At 44.1% G+C, this 15,294-nt stretch overlaps 1 protein-coding gene across 10 annotated transcripts in view; it reads right to left on the bottom strand.

Annotated features, from left to right (window-relative positions):
* LOC144754917 (protransforming growth factor alpha-like) overlaps positions 1-15,294 on the bottom strand; it is a 1,071,904-nt gene that overhangs the window by 614,104 nt on the left and 442,506 nt on the right. For all 10 annotated transcript variants that reach the window (XM_078643261.1, XM_078643269.1, XM_078643264.1 and 7 more), the window contains one exon: positions 2,692-2,750. In XM_078643261.1, coding sequence (XP_078499387.1) covers positions 2,692-2,719 — 28 coding nt within the window. In that variant the 5' untranslated portion in view covers positions 2,720-2,750. The remainder of the gene's footprint in view (positions 1-2,691; positions 2,751-15,294) is intronic.

Here is a 15,294-nt window from a genome sequence, read left to right as displayed (position 1 = left end):
TTAAACATGTATGCTTTTATGATTGCTTTTGACAATCGAATAAAGCTGTATTTGAATTGAATTGAATTGACTATGAAGTATTTGAGGCACTGTTTGAATATATTACCATGGGACTCCCTTATCGACAACGGGGAATGACTCAGGCATGTGAATCTATGAAAGATACCCCAATACTAGGTAATAGATATATTAAAGTAGGAGATGCAGCTAAATATAGTAATATAATACCAATATAGACCCAAGTAACTAAGCTACTTCCACCTACAATAAGTAAATATTAGCTTTGGTACTCTGAGCAATGTCTCACACAGTGTTTTGTTTCTTCAAAATATCACTTCGACACCAGAGGTTATCTGTTTTTTTTCTAACATGAGATTTGGGTATCAGTGACTTTTTTTTTTAACATGGTATCTTTTTCATACATTTCCCGTCTTTTTGTAGTCTTTGTATTCTCTATGATCTCTGGTCCCCCATAGTGTAGAACATCTTAACTAAACAGGAGCCACTTAAGGGCAGGTTGCATAGTTATTAACTGGTATGAAATTGAATATACGTGTTGTTTTGAGCAGCTTACAAAGCTCTTTGCAATGTGGTCAGTGAAAGGTAGGAATAACGGAAAAGGACAAGAAGAGATGGTTCTACACTTCTGCTGTACCTTAAGGTTATTAAACCGGTATCCATGAAAAGCAATGTTCTGTAGTCAGTGGGGTCGTAAAGGTTATCATGTTATCTTCTGGTAGCATTAAAAAGGACATGCAGGCAAAAGGATGTCTACCATGAATGCAGCATTACTGATTGGCATGTCACCAAGCAGATCACAGCTAAATTGGATGTGGCACATGTGCATGCATAAGTAGCGAAAGCTGCGTGCAACAAAACACCTAAATGTTAAGTAGACGATCGACATCCAGGCACAAGCTAATAAGCACATGCATCAGCCTACGAGCTATCAGGCATTGATTGCTAAACTGTCTTTGAATAAAGCAAGTCTGGCCGAAGATGAAAAGCAATAATGGTAGCAGATGGTTCAGCTAAACTCTTCAGTACACCGACAAGTAACAAACTCCTCCAGTAGATTGATGTCCGAAGATGTAGGGAAGGTGTCTGTCTGTGGTTAAAACCAATAGTGTCATGGCTCCGTATGTTGCTGAATGTGCAGCAGGGGCTTGGAAGGGGGTCAGTGCCGCTAGGCGACGAAGGTGGAACCCAGTCGAATGAAGTTAGAAAAGCAGAGGTCACCGGCGTGAAAGCTATGTACACAGGGGCTTATTTAGAAGACTCTTGCGTCACTTTTGCTCATAGTGTCTCAGCAGGCACTGGTCTTACCAGCCACTCCCTCGAGGGCTGGACACACATGCACCTGACAACCATCCATCACAGGCGTCACGAGTGACGTGAGCCTGTTAATAAAAGGGCCTGGGTGCTCGTGGCCTGTTACAGTACCCTACCACCTTGTGTCCCTGTCCATTATTGTAACCGTGTCCATTATTGTAACCATGTGGGCCTAGGGTCCAGACACAACAGACCGCAGGATCACCGGAGCTCAGAAGAGAGCTACCATCATGATAGATCACCAAGCCCCCCACATTCCCAAATTGGGAATCCCAATTGCGACCGGCATATCCATTTAGAAAGTCGCAAACGTTTTTCCGACTCTTAAAATGGGTTTAATACATCGTAAGCCCTGTGAGTTTACAAATCAAAGGGTCTGTGCTGCCCTAAAATGGCTTGGTACAGCCGGCCCCAGATCCACTTGCAGGCAGCAAGACCACAAACCAGCCCTCAGTTTACTTTTTACACACCCCGATTCAGCTGATACTACTTCAAATGAGTACAAAGCTGTTGTGACATTTGCTTCGAATTTCAGTATGCCGAATTATCATGCGAGTACACCAAAACAACTATGGGGCATATTATCAAGGGGGTTTATCTCCGCTTTTTTGGCTTTAAAAGCCAAAAAAGCGGAGATAAAATTATCTCCCTATTACCAAGCTGTCGCTAACACCAGTTAGCGACAGCTAATAGGAGATAGCGACCATCTTGGGCCCCGCTTTGCATGTCAGTGATATTTATCACTAATGACATGCAAAGTGGGCGTGCCAAGATGTTAGCGACTGGAAACAGTCGCTAACATCGCTATCTCCTATTACCAACTTTTGGAGATATTCGCGCTAAGCGCGAATATCTCCAAAAGCTAACACCTGCCCTGAGCAGTTCTTAGCCATGTTAACCAATGGGAGGTGGATAGCATGGCTAAGAGCATTTGCTCGATAATGCATGAATATCGCTGACTTTTCAGCGATATTCATGCATTGCGGCCGTTTTTTATCACATTTGCGATAAACCTTGCTAATAGCAAGGTTTATCTGCGATAAAAATCGCCGATGTGCGGCGATAATTTTTGTCTCTAAACAAGTTAGAGACAAAAATTATCTCTATTGGTTGGTAATATGCCCCTCTATTTTTCCAAGGATTCTTTGATAATACTACACATGAGGAAACATTTCCAAAAAGGGGAGGAGTAATCACGAGTGCACATTTATTGTCCCTTCTAACTTTCGTAAATCGTGAATACATGTTTGCATTTCAACAATTTGAAAATCGCTTTGAAGCACCCAAATAATGACATGTTGGAATTCACAAATCATTTAATACAATCAACGAAAACTGTGAAATAGCTAGAACAATTACCAGTCAGAAGAGCAAAAACTCCAAACATGGTCTTCACTTTTTCCTGGGGATGCGCAGGGCTGTGAAACAGACAGCAAAGTATAAATAACAGAATGCCTCAGAATATACAGTCAGGTTTGTAAATTCACAGGGGTGATTGAGTTTTACAAAATGGTTTCACTTGCTTTTAACCACATCGCAATCAAAAATCGTCTAGGTTGGTTACAGAATGCAGGACACAATATATTTGTTGATAGATTAAAAAGCTGAATGTTGGAAAAAGGCTAAAGAAACAATACACAGCAAACGTTTGTGTGACGTCTATTATACGCTACAAAAAATAGGACACATACTCATATCACTTGACTTCTCAATGGCCACCAGAGCCGTCATTCACGATGCGAAGCCTAATCATTGATCCCAAGCTTTTGGAGCTAAGTGTTCCAACTTTAGTTGGTTCAGTTCCTTTGTCACTGATCAACAATGGTTTGAGATAAGATATGTGCATCTTCTCCCTCTTCTGTCACCATGCCCCCAAACCCCTTTTCATGGTCCAAATGCTTCCCTCCCCTCCTCGAAGACCTAGGCCTTTCTGAAAATTCATATATTTTAGAGAAAATCTTTAGTGTCAGAGGCTTCAACGTAGTTCATTCATTCAAATCAACTTTATTCGGCTTCCAGATGAAAACCATGAAAGTTACATTTACACAATTAAACATACACTTTAAAAAAGTAGGCATAACAAGTCAGGTTCCGTAAATTCATGGGTAAAATGAGAGTATAAAATTCACGTTTAAACCTTTCATAGTAGTACATTGTTATCCAAATCAATTTCAGTCCAGGTTTTTTCTGTATCTTATTGAACATTTTAAGAACCCTAAAATCAACGGTATGCAATCGGGTTTTAACAGTTGCAGGTAAAACAACGCTGGGCGAGCCTGTGTAAAATTTTGTTTTTTTAAAAGAGGTTTTAAAAACAGTCTGCGGGGGGCCACATAAAAATCACAGAAAAGGACAAAGTGTAGCATATCCTGTGGAGACAGGTTGTCGCAGCCACAGGGTGCTAGCACCTGTCCTTTATGGCTCCCTTTAGGTACTGCCAGTAAGAGGTGGAAGTAGTCCAATCTAAACTTTACTAGCAGGAATCTTTCGTGCATTGAGAGAGGCCATGCAAGGTACTGCTCCATTCCTTGGGAGGTTTTAAGCATTAAGGGCCAGATGTAGGAAGCCCTTCACCGGTCGGTAACGGCCGAAAATCGGTATTTTCAGCCGTTACCGACCGGTATTGAGCTTTCAGGATGTAGGAGACCGAAAATAGTCCAATTCGGTAAATTTACCGAATCGGTAAAGTTACCGATTCGGTAAAATACCGAATCGGAAATATTACAGAATCGGTAAATTTACCGAATCGCAATGGTTTGCGATTCGGTAAATTTACCGAATTGGTAAATTTACCGATTCGATAAAATACCGAATCGGTAAATAAGAAGTGGTAAAAATGGATATTGAGATGTAGGGAAGCTCTGAAATACCGAATTTGCTTGAAATTCGGTATTTAAGAGTCGGTAATTACCATGGATTGGAATCAGGTAGTAACCAGGTGCAACCTATAAAAATGGACCCAAAATGCAATTCTGTTTGCACAATGGCGGCATTTTATGTCATTGCAAGACGGCTACGGCTACAGGAGGAAGGAGAGAGGGAATGGCAGAGAGAGGAGCAGGTCTACAGGCAGAGGGTCACCTTGTTCATGCTCACAGAGGCAGAGATACTGCAGAGGTACAGGTTGGCCCCAGACACCATCTTGGAGCTCATCAGGGACCTCTAACCACTGTTGCAGCACACTACCCCAAGGGCACATGCAATTCCACCCCATGTGCAGGTGCTGTGCAGCCTCCACCTGCTTGCGTCTGGGAGCTACCAGAGCGTGGTTGCTGCGGTAGGTGGGGTGACACAGAGCAGCCAGTCAAGGTTTTTCCACAAATTCCTTGACGCCATGTTACACAGGATGGAGCATTACATATCTTTTCCTGCTACCCATGCTGAACTGGTGCAAACAAAATCTGACTTTTACCAGATGGCACGATTTCCCAATATAATTGGCTGCATAGATGGCACACACATTCCCATTTGTCCCCCTGCTGCCACAGAATATATCTACAGGAATAGGAAGTCAACCCACACCATCAATGTGCAGGTGATTTGCAATGCAAAGTGCGCCATCACTGACATTGTGGCAAAATTCCCTGGGAGTACCCACGACTCCTATATTTTTCAAAACAGCGGCATCTATGCACGGCTGACTGCAGGGGAATTTGGTGAAGGATACCTCCTAGGTAAGACACAGTGTCTGACCCCCATATTACCTATTGCAGTAAGAAGTACATGTATGCATGTGAGTAATGTATTCCCTTTTCCTTTTAGGAGACAGTGCATATGCTCTCCGCTCATTTATACTCACCCCCTACCTCAACCCCTCAACACCCAGCCAAAGGAGATATTCCCGGGCCCACAAAAGCACACGGAATGTTGTTGAACGGACCTTTGGTATCTGGAAAAGCAGATTCAGATGCTTGCACAAGAGTGGAGGTGCAAGGCAGTATACCCCCATCACCTGCTCTAAGATAATTGCTGCCTGTGCCATGTTGCACAACTTTGCTGTTAAGAAGGGTACTGAGGTGGAGTTGTCTGACTACGAGGATCATGACGACGACATTGCTGTGCCTGAAACACAACCTGCTGGAGTGACAACACCAAGTGATGGCAGATACAGACGTGAGGAGATTACACGCAACTATTTCTGAGTAAGTAATGAGACACAGACAGGTTGTGAATGAGAAGAATGTAATTTAATGTTGCCACAACGTTCATGCACTGAAGTGCAACAAATTAAACATAATAAACGTGGGGACTGCATGTCCTGGGTTACTTCACCCACACCGGCAAACTCACTTGCGCCCGCGCTTCCCAGAGCCACTGGGATGTTGGTCACTGCTTTCCGCATGGCCTGCAGCCTCAGCTGGGCGCCTGCTGCTCCTACGTGGCTCAACTACAGCGCTTGCCAAGCTGCTGCGGCTACTGCTGTCGTCTCCCTCTGCCACATCCAGGGCAGGATTCAGTGCAGTGTGTGATATGATCATAGCCTTGAGGGCACTAGTGATCCTGGCCATGCCCCTGGTGACCTCGGCCGTGTTCTGTGTGAGGCTGTCCTGTATATTAATGCCTCTATGGCATAGCTGGGATGTGGCAGTGGCCAGACGATTCATGGCCCTATTGGGAACACGAGCGTCCCTGCGCCTTGTGTGTTCCAGGCTGTCCAGTTTTGAGCACAGCTGGGTGATGGAATTGCTCATTTGCTGCATTCCTGCAGCAAGGTCAGCATTTGTTTTTGCTACCTCCCTATTGGTTTCTACAATGTCTCTGATGCCCTTCCCCATGTCTCCAATTTGTTCATTTAGGACCCGAAATTGGTGGTGGCAGGCCTGTATGGATTTCCCCTGCATGCGTTTTATGCGCACCATGCTCCCCTCCAGCCCACGGAACACAGTGCCATCTCCAGGTCCACCTGCACTGCTGGGCCTGCGTTGCCGTCTGCGCGAGGTGAAAGACTCAGTGGTGGGCTGCAGTGCAGCAGGACTCACAGGTACAGTGGCTTGAGCCTCACCCTCTGCTGCCTCTATCACTGGCAGTGGGGCCACGACTCGCCTCCTGGCTGGTGAGGTTGCAGGTGCAGACAGTAACAGTGATGGGGAGGTCTCAGGAGAGAAAATCAATGGAGGGGATTGTGAAAGGTGTGGGGAGTGGGGAAACTCGGGGGTCTGGACTGTCTCCTCTTCCTGGGAGATGGCAGTTGTGTCTTCTTCCTCCTGTGAGGCTTGTACATGGCTTGGCCCTGCCTCGTCACTCTCCTCCCTCGCTGGTGCAGTCCCGTCTGTTGCTGTGGCTCAACTGCCTGATGTTGCCCCTAGGTATAAATAAGCGTATGTCAACTGAGTGCTACTGTGTCACAGTCACTACAATAAATGCTTTACACATTTAACTTTCATTTTTCTGCATTACTTTCACTGCCTTGCTGATGTCTGTGCAGTTACACATGGTCTTACATTAGCTGACTAAATTTCCCATAATGTATTGCTCCTGTATAGTGCTAGCAGTACTGGACCGGGGTTGGCCTGTGCACAAAGGGTTAAGGGAAGCAGGTTGGTATGGGGTGTCATGCTGCGCATGCGTCTTACCTTTTCCTGTAGCTCTGGCTGAGCTGTCCACATCTCCAAGTCCCACAACACTGTCTGGCTTGATGGTTGAGGCCACCAACTCCTCCAGGTCAGTAAGGGGGGGCGCTGGGTTCCTGCCTCCACCGGTGACACCAGCCTGCTTATGTAGTTCTGACATCTTCTTTTTTGCCAGGCTCCTGATGTCATTGAAGCGTTTCTTCAGGTCATCAATGCTCCTGCTTGTGACTCCCACTGCATTGACCCTTTCTTTAATAGCAAGCCACATCTTGCGTTTTGCTGACTCAGGAACAGTGAGGGAGTGCCTGCCAAATAGTTGCTTGTGGACTCTCACCACCTCCTCCACAAGTACCTGCAGCTCCATGCTGCTGAACTTAACTTTCCTTTTCCTCTCTGCCTTCTGACTCTCACTGCTGCTTGCCATTTTCCCTGTGGTAAACTCCCAAAAATCACTCCCTGCTGCTCTGTGTCTCTGCTCAGCTCTGACTGCCTCTCCATAACTTTCTAATGAGTTGCAGCTGCCTGGGTAGCCACTTCCTGGTAGGGAGGGGGAGGGTGGTAGCACCTGATTGGCTGTTTTCATTAGTTTCACTTTTTCTTGCTTTCCGATTCGGAATTTACCGATTCGGTATTTACCGAATCGGTATTTACCGAATCGGTATTTCCAATGCATTCCTATGGGCCTTTTGGCTCATAGGGATGAATGGGAAATACCGATTCGGTAAATACCGAATCAGTAAATTCCGAAAGTCCGGTACCGAATTTTACCGATTCGGTAAAAAATACCGATTTTTTCCCTACATCTCATTTACCGATTTTTGAATACCGAATCGGTAAAATTCGGTATTCAAGAATCGGTAAAATCAGATTACCTACATCTGGCCCTCAGTGTCTACGCACTCCACATTTTTGGAGTTCCTGCTCCTCCCGCTTAATCTGCTGACACACTAGATAGGATCCCTTTACAAAGGTCACATCTCCCTTAGTTATGCTTTCTGGGGTTAAGAAAAGATCAAGGTGTCCCAGCTCGTTGGAAGAGCTCTTTAGGTATTTGGCCCAAGGTATTGCGGACGTATGGTCCAGTTTCAGCAAATCCCTGTAGATTTTGTGTGTGAGACCGAGATCTTTATTCAGCCAGCTTTTTAGCCAGAAGAGCAGGGGGCGCAATCCAATAGTGTCGCTGATATATTGAACACCAGTTTCTCCATGAATGGAGAAATTTGATGTCCCTTGGGGACCCCCAGCAGATGTTTTAAAAAAATATTTTCAGCCACCTGTATACCTTCAACTCTGGCATACCCCCACAGCTCGCTCCCGTATGTGGCTATGGCTATGCTCTTGGCTTGATAAATTTTTAACATTGCTGCGACTGGCCGATTACCCATCTTACTCGCAAAATTGAGAATTGCTGCATTACTCCTAGTCACCTCCCCCCGCTTCTTCTTAATCAGAGGGGCCCAGTTTTGTCTCTCATCTAGGAGAACGCCCAAGTACGAAAAGGTGGAGGTTGATGGCACTCTCGTTCCATTTACCATTAATGGATAATGACTCTTAGATCTAGACCCTACCTGCATTATAAAAGATTTTGCATTGTTTATGGCCAGGTCTTTTTCTGCCATAAACCCCGAAATGTATTTAGCAAGACTTGTAGACTTTTGGGTGTCCGTGCTAGGAGAACTGCGTCATCCTCATATAGCAGAACGGGCAGCCCCCTATCACCCACGTAGGGGTAATCCACCCCAGTTGCCTGCAGCGTTCGGTCCAGATCATTTATATATAGATTAAAAAGAAAGGGGGCTAGGATACATCCCTGACGTACCCCCCTTTCTATACTAAAAACCCTCGAGACCCTTAAGTCCTGTGAGTACCTGATGTTTGCCTTGGTCTCTTTATGAAGATCTCTCAGGAAATCCACCAGGTTGGGGTCAACCCCCATGGCGTTCATGGTCCCCCACAGCCCCTCCCGATTTACACAGTCAAAGGCTGAGGATAGGTCCATGTATATCGAACCCCCTCGGGCTACAGTGTATTTTCCGATTATGAGGTGTAAGTTAACGCATTGGGCCACAGTAGATCTTCCCGGGCAAAACCCATACTGCACTTCTGATATAATACTATTTTCTTCGGCCCAAGCCCTCAATCTGTTCAACACTATACCCCCTACAACTTTAACGACTGAATCTATCAAGGAGATAGGTCTATAGTTCATGGTACTGTTCCTGTCCCCTTTTTTATAAACTGGGACTATGGTGGACAATCCCTTACTGCTGCATTCAGCAACGCAACCAAAACTGGCGCCCACAGAGATGTGTTAGATTTATAGAGATCAGGTGGGGCACCATCAGGGCCTGGGGCTTTTTTACAGGTGAGATTATTAATGCTGTTTTCTACTTCTTGTACTGTAAATATGATCTCAATTCCACGATTAGGGATTAATTGCTGCACAGGGACTGATGTTGTGCGTTCGAAGATAACCCTAAAATGTTCTATCCATTCCTCCTCAGTTATATTAGTTCCTATGTCTTCTGATTTTTTAGTTGGGAATAACGGACTATTAATGATATTCCAGAATCTGGAGCTACTTGATAGAGTCTGGGTTCTAGAAGTTCCCGCCATAACTTCTCCTTCAACTCCCTCTTACGTAGGCCTAGCTGTTTTTTATATATAGCTCGAGCCACACAAATTAACGTATAGTCCCTAGGGGCACTCTTTAATGCATTTTTTAAATCCCTTGCAGCTTTAGAACATCCATGGTCAAATCATTTTGGGTTGACATTTATTAGAGTCCGGCAGCCAACAGTTAGTAGAGACCCTACTTTACTAAGTATGCCTTTAAAGGCAGTTATTATACCTATGGCTGGGGACTCTGGATCCAAACAGTACATGAATTCTACCTTGCACAATCCTTTCAGGTTTCCATAAAATAATGGGGGAGTTACTTGGGTCCATTTTAGACGCCACCTATTACTAGTTGTTTTGAGGGTTCCCCCTGCCTGCACAACCTCCTTCCTATGCAAAAGATTAGTGCTTATTCTAGCACAGACAGGGTTATGATCACTAAAAGGGCTTTCCATAGTTGTGTATCCCATTATCGAGGTGTGAAAGTTGGTAGAAACTAATATGTGATCAATAAATGACCCGTCATAACCTCCTTTAAAGGTAGGGACCTTTTGTATACTCAATGGGGGTAACAAACTAGTGGCTAAAAAAAGATCAAAATCATCTAACATGTCATTTAATGCATCACCATATGTTGAGTGCTCAAAGTGTAGTCCCTTTACCCTCGGGCAGCCCATTTAAATCATTTTGGAAACCCCGGGCTTTCCACATGGGTGTGCATTAAAGTCCCCCATTACCATTATACTCTTCCTTTGAAGACCACAGTGCAGCCTAATGAATTTGTCCAGCTCCGTGATCTTATTGCCTTTTTCCCTGTTAACAGCATTATAGAAATGTATTAAACATAGGCTAAGATTACCCTGTTCAAGAACAATAGACTGTATATCTCTATTCAGCGAGGGAATAGACTTAATTTTGCAATTTAATGACAGTGAGATAAAAATCACCATTCCACCCATAGCTCTTCCTCTAACTGCGGGGACTGCAGGGACAATAAAGGCTTTGTACCTTTCGAGAGAATAGTTACAGTCAACTAACCAAGTCTCCTGTAAACATATAATCAGAAAGTTACTAATAAACTGAATCCAAACGGGGTCAGAGATCTTATCAGCAAGCCCTGCTACGTTCCATGACATTACATTGAAATTCTCAATCTTACTGGGGTCATAACCGGGTACTAAGGATGGAGTCTGGTTTAATGTTGCCGAGAGAGTTCCAGCCGGTACCAAGGGTGAAGCATTCTGTGCCTGCTCTAGTGATGTTGTCCTAACACTTAGTATGGGGTGTTGTGCAGATGTTACATAATCTGGACCCTGACCAATTGATGAGTTGGTTACCAGTGGTTGAGCTGCCTGGTCCAATACCTGAGTTTTTGTGGGGGAGGTTGAATGTATATACACGATACGTGGTTCAGTAACAGGGGAGTAGCTGGAAGAATCCTCCCTCTGTCAATCACAATCATCGATACCTGATAGGGCGTTAAATCTGTTTGTGACCTCCAAAGGTGTAAGCTGTCCTAATGTGTCCACCTTCCTAGCTCTATTTAACCTCAGTGGTATAATATCCCACCCAGCTAGTCTTTTCAGGGAACTGTCGCTTGGGTAAGTGTTTCGTGTTTCTGTAATTAGGGGTGTCATATATGCCTAGCCTATAAAAGTAACCAAGGGGCAGTATGACTATACGTGAGTCCCTTGTTTACTTGGCCACTGGATTCAAGATAGCCTGGCTGATGAGGATTATGAATCCGAAACCGGTCCCAGGATGCTTGTTTCCGGTCCAGGGAAGACATGGTTTGGCAGTTCGGGCTGGACTGTTCCCACGAGGCACAGGGTCAGACTGATTTGCATATAGCCATGTCTGAACTGGGGTGGCTGAGTGAACTAAAGAATGGTGATGGATTAAACCCAGATCTGTTGACTGGGGGTGAGTGTTTGATTTGTTCAAACGCTCCGTCCATCATCCCCTTTTGTATCGCAGTATGACTATATCCCGTCTCCCCTGTGATATACCGCCCTGTGCTTCCCTCAATAACCTTTCCACTGGCAATGAGCTGTTAAAATGAATCACTAGACAGTCTCCATCCCTGGTTTTCCTTGTTTTTCCTAGCCAAGCTACTCTACGGGCCATGATTATATGGTGTCCTACTCCATGTCCTTCATTGACATTTCCCAGGACTATCACTAGCGGAGAGCATTCAGGTGGTAGATTTAGGATAGTTTGGTCGCCAGGGCCTATGGCTTGTTTGTCGATATGTTTCGGACCTGGCTGTTTCTCCCCTTCTAGGGATTTCTCCGGTAACCTCTTTTTCCTATCGCTGCCCTCTGTTCCCTGTAATTTCTACCTGGTGCTTCCCCTGCTGAGACCCCCCCGTCACTTCCTCTGTCAGCTTTATATGTTGACCCGTGTTTGCAGCGGTAGGGTGTTTTGTATTGATCAGGGTCTTTGTGTGCGCATCTTGATCTTCCGACCTTGTGGTGTTTAGTGCAGAATTTAATATTCGGGTATTGTCTGCTGTGGCCTTTTGAAGGTTACCTAGAGTTTTATCGATTGTCTTTAGCCTTTCTATGATAGGGAGTAATAGGGACTTTACAAGATGCTCCACTTGCCCGATCCGATCAGCCCACCCTCTCCTGACCCAACTATGTGCGTTATTCTTGGTGGCTGCTGTTGGTTGTTGTTGATATTAGGATGGGCACCCTTATTTTGTACAACGTAGTTAATTATCAGGTTCAGGACAAATCCAATAGGACCAGATTACAACTAAAAGCGCTGATCGGACAAAGGAATGACTTCAAACATGCACAACCCTCTCTAGTTCTGAACTTTGCTACCAAGGCAAAAGAAGTTCACTGACGTCTTTCGCACAGCCCACCTTGCCACAGCCTATGACTACTCTCTAAAGAACTTCCACAAGCAAAACCCTCATTTTAAACTGACTGTGAACACTTGAGACTAGGCCCTACAGTACCCAATGGGTCTCACTCACTTTTTTCAACTCAATGTACACGGGTTGGCAGAGGTGTCTGACCTCCAAACTTCTTTTTGGATAGAAGTTGCACCTCTCTTAGCTTTTTAGGTCTGCCCTAGAGACAGCTCACCAACCGGTTGTAATATTGAAAATCAATACATCATATTCCTGTAACGCCACATACAGAAAAGGGATGTGGGTGTGCCCTCTTCAATCATTGCTTTGTTAGACAGTCATTCACGCTTTAGTTCATCTCACAAAATAGCATACAAAGAATCAGAGACTGGGCCTGTTCCCTCTACCATTAGGTTGTAGGCAAGGTCAGTAACGCGTAGTACAGCCCAATTCGCTGTCTGGTTTATCAGGTAGTGAGTGATGGTATTTTACCCACTTTTTATTTTTTAGTTTTTTATTGAAGTCTTATGCAGTGTTTTAAATCAAATACAGAAAAAAAATGGGAATGTTACAAACAATACACTATCATTCTTTTTGAGTGTAACATGATAAATAACGAATTACTCAAAATAACAACCCCAAATCTGATCGAACTTTTTTAAACCCCCGACTCGTTTTGCATACTGATATTCGCACTTCCTAACCCTTTTCATTTTTTTTTTTTTTTCTGGTTCGAGAAAATGAAAAGGTATTTTACCCACTTGATGTCTCCTTTCCCATCCGGAAGGAGACAGACACTTATAAGTAACAGAGATTGCATCACCCAGTGAACCTCTGCTCCGTTTTGTTTCTTGTCATTGCGGATGATGCAATCCCAGTTCCTGCTCTGACCCACAGCGCCTCTAACTTGCTTGCTGTGCTACTCATTCAGTATGCAAAGTGCTCAGTCAGCAGCCAATCTGCATGATAATGATTATGAAAGTCAAGATCCAAGTCATAACTTTTTAAGAGCGTCACAACGTACCTGTACCTGTGTATCTCTACCACACCACCCACTAGTACCACCAGTACAAATTGTATCCGTTGCACCAATGTGACTACCTGTACATGTACCATCACCTACACAAGTACTATCATATTTAAATGTCACTACTACTGCAAATATAAGTTCTAAATACTTTTGTGCTGGTGGTAAGAAAACATGAATGTTATGACGTTGAGCTCAATGCATGCACCAAGGTGCACTATTGACAATTCCCTTTTCGAAAGGGTAAGTCAATTCGTCTGTATTACCTGAGAGCTTGGGGCCTACGGAGTAAAAACCACCCTAAAGGTATGGCTCTTCCCCATTATCAACTTTTGAGTACATTCCAGTAGAAATGACATTGAGAAAGAAAAGGATAAAAACATCAGGCAGCTGTGACCTGGGCAATCCAGGTGTGAAGAACTTCCAGAATGTAAAATAAATACCTAGACAATCATATAGTTATTCAACATATTTCAAACATGTGTCTTACTAGTCAATTTGTAACTTGTAACGCACAATAACAGCACAAAAAGGGTCAAAAACAATTAATATAAAAAAACTATATAGCTGTTTTATTAATCAAGTCATTCATTTCGTTAAAAAATTATACAAATGTATAATCCATAGTATTGTTCTACAGACATATATAAAAACATGCAGATCATACAAAATCGATATCATCAATTGAGCAAAATAAATAGTACTGTGGCTGAACTGTTTTAATTTTCTAAGAACTTCCAGGCCATATATTTTAGAGCCCAGAAGTCTAACGAGTGTAATGTCAGAAGAATGCATGTTGGGTAGCCACCTGGTATTTTCTGACAGGCACATCCCTATTGTCCGCCGATGTTACCATCACCCTGGTAGAATGGACCCAATCGCCTGATTGAGGATGGGCTCCTGCAAATTAATGGGCAATACATGGTGTTTTTCTCTCTACAACTGTGGCCTACCAGCCATTAGGGTTGCATCGGTCTTCAAAGTTACTAAAAGGTGGCCCAATGAATGCAGCTGCCTCCTCCGCTAGCAATACTGACAGATCAAAGCAGAACACAATCCAACAGTACTACTGGCATGAAGGAGGGTAGAGCCTGGAAAACTACTGTCCCTATAGAACACAGTGAAATGTCCCAATGCAGAGCGTTTGAAGAAAGTCTGGTATGAAATCAGTTTAAGGTCTTGGCGGAAACTGACTCAAAATGTTTACGATAAGGAGCATTCTTCTGCAATGCAGTTGAGTGTTTGGGAGATGGGAGCGCAGATGTGATTTGGTCACCAAACGTCCTTTAGCTCTCAGACTCTCCACACCCCTTCCAATGATTATTATTTATTTATTTATTTATTTATTTATTTAAAACTTATAATGCGCAACAGCTACCCGCAATGGGTTTCCCGGCGCAAGGGATAGACTGGAGTAGAAAAATAATGGACAATACTACTGCATTGATAACAGTTGGAACAGCAGGAAACTATTAAAAAAGTAGAGTTTTTAATTTTTTGCAGAAGCAAAGCATGTTAGCCTCAGTCTTCAGAGCAACAGGCAGGGCATTCCAGGATTTGGGGCCGAGATGGGAGAAAGATCTTCCTCCCATCTTCACAAGTTTGAATCTAGGAATGACAAAATCACAATTAGCCGACGATCCTAATGTACGGCTGGGCCTGTATGATTGCACAAGACTCTGAAGATACAAAGGGGCTGAGCCCTGTTTTATTTTGAAAAGGTAGCATAAGGCTTTGAATTTGATGCGACTTGAAACTTTGAGCCAATGTAGATCTCGGAGGGCCTGGGTGGCCGAGGATCTCCTTGGGATGTTGCATAGGAGACGAGCCGATGAATTTTGCACGACCTGTAGTTTATTTATGGTCGCGACATCGGCACCAAG

The sequence above is a fragment of the Lissotriton helveticus genome, chromosome 5_1, assembly GCF_964261635.1.
Source record: "Lissotriton helveticus chromosome 5_1, aLisHel1.1, whole genome shotgun sequence".
Lineage (NCBI taxonomy): Eukaryota > Metazoa > Chordata > Amphibia > Caudata > Salamandridae > Lissotriton > Lissotriton helveticus.
The sequence above is the reverse complement of the archived record's forward strand: the minus strand, read 5'-3'. Positions and strand labels throughout refer to the sequence as shown.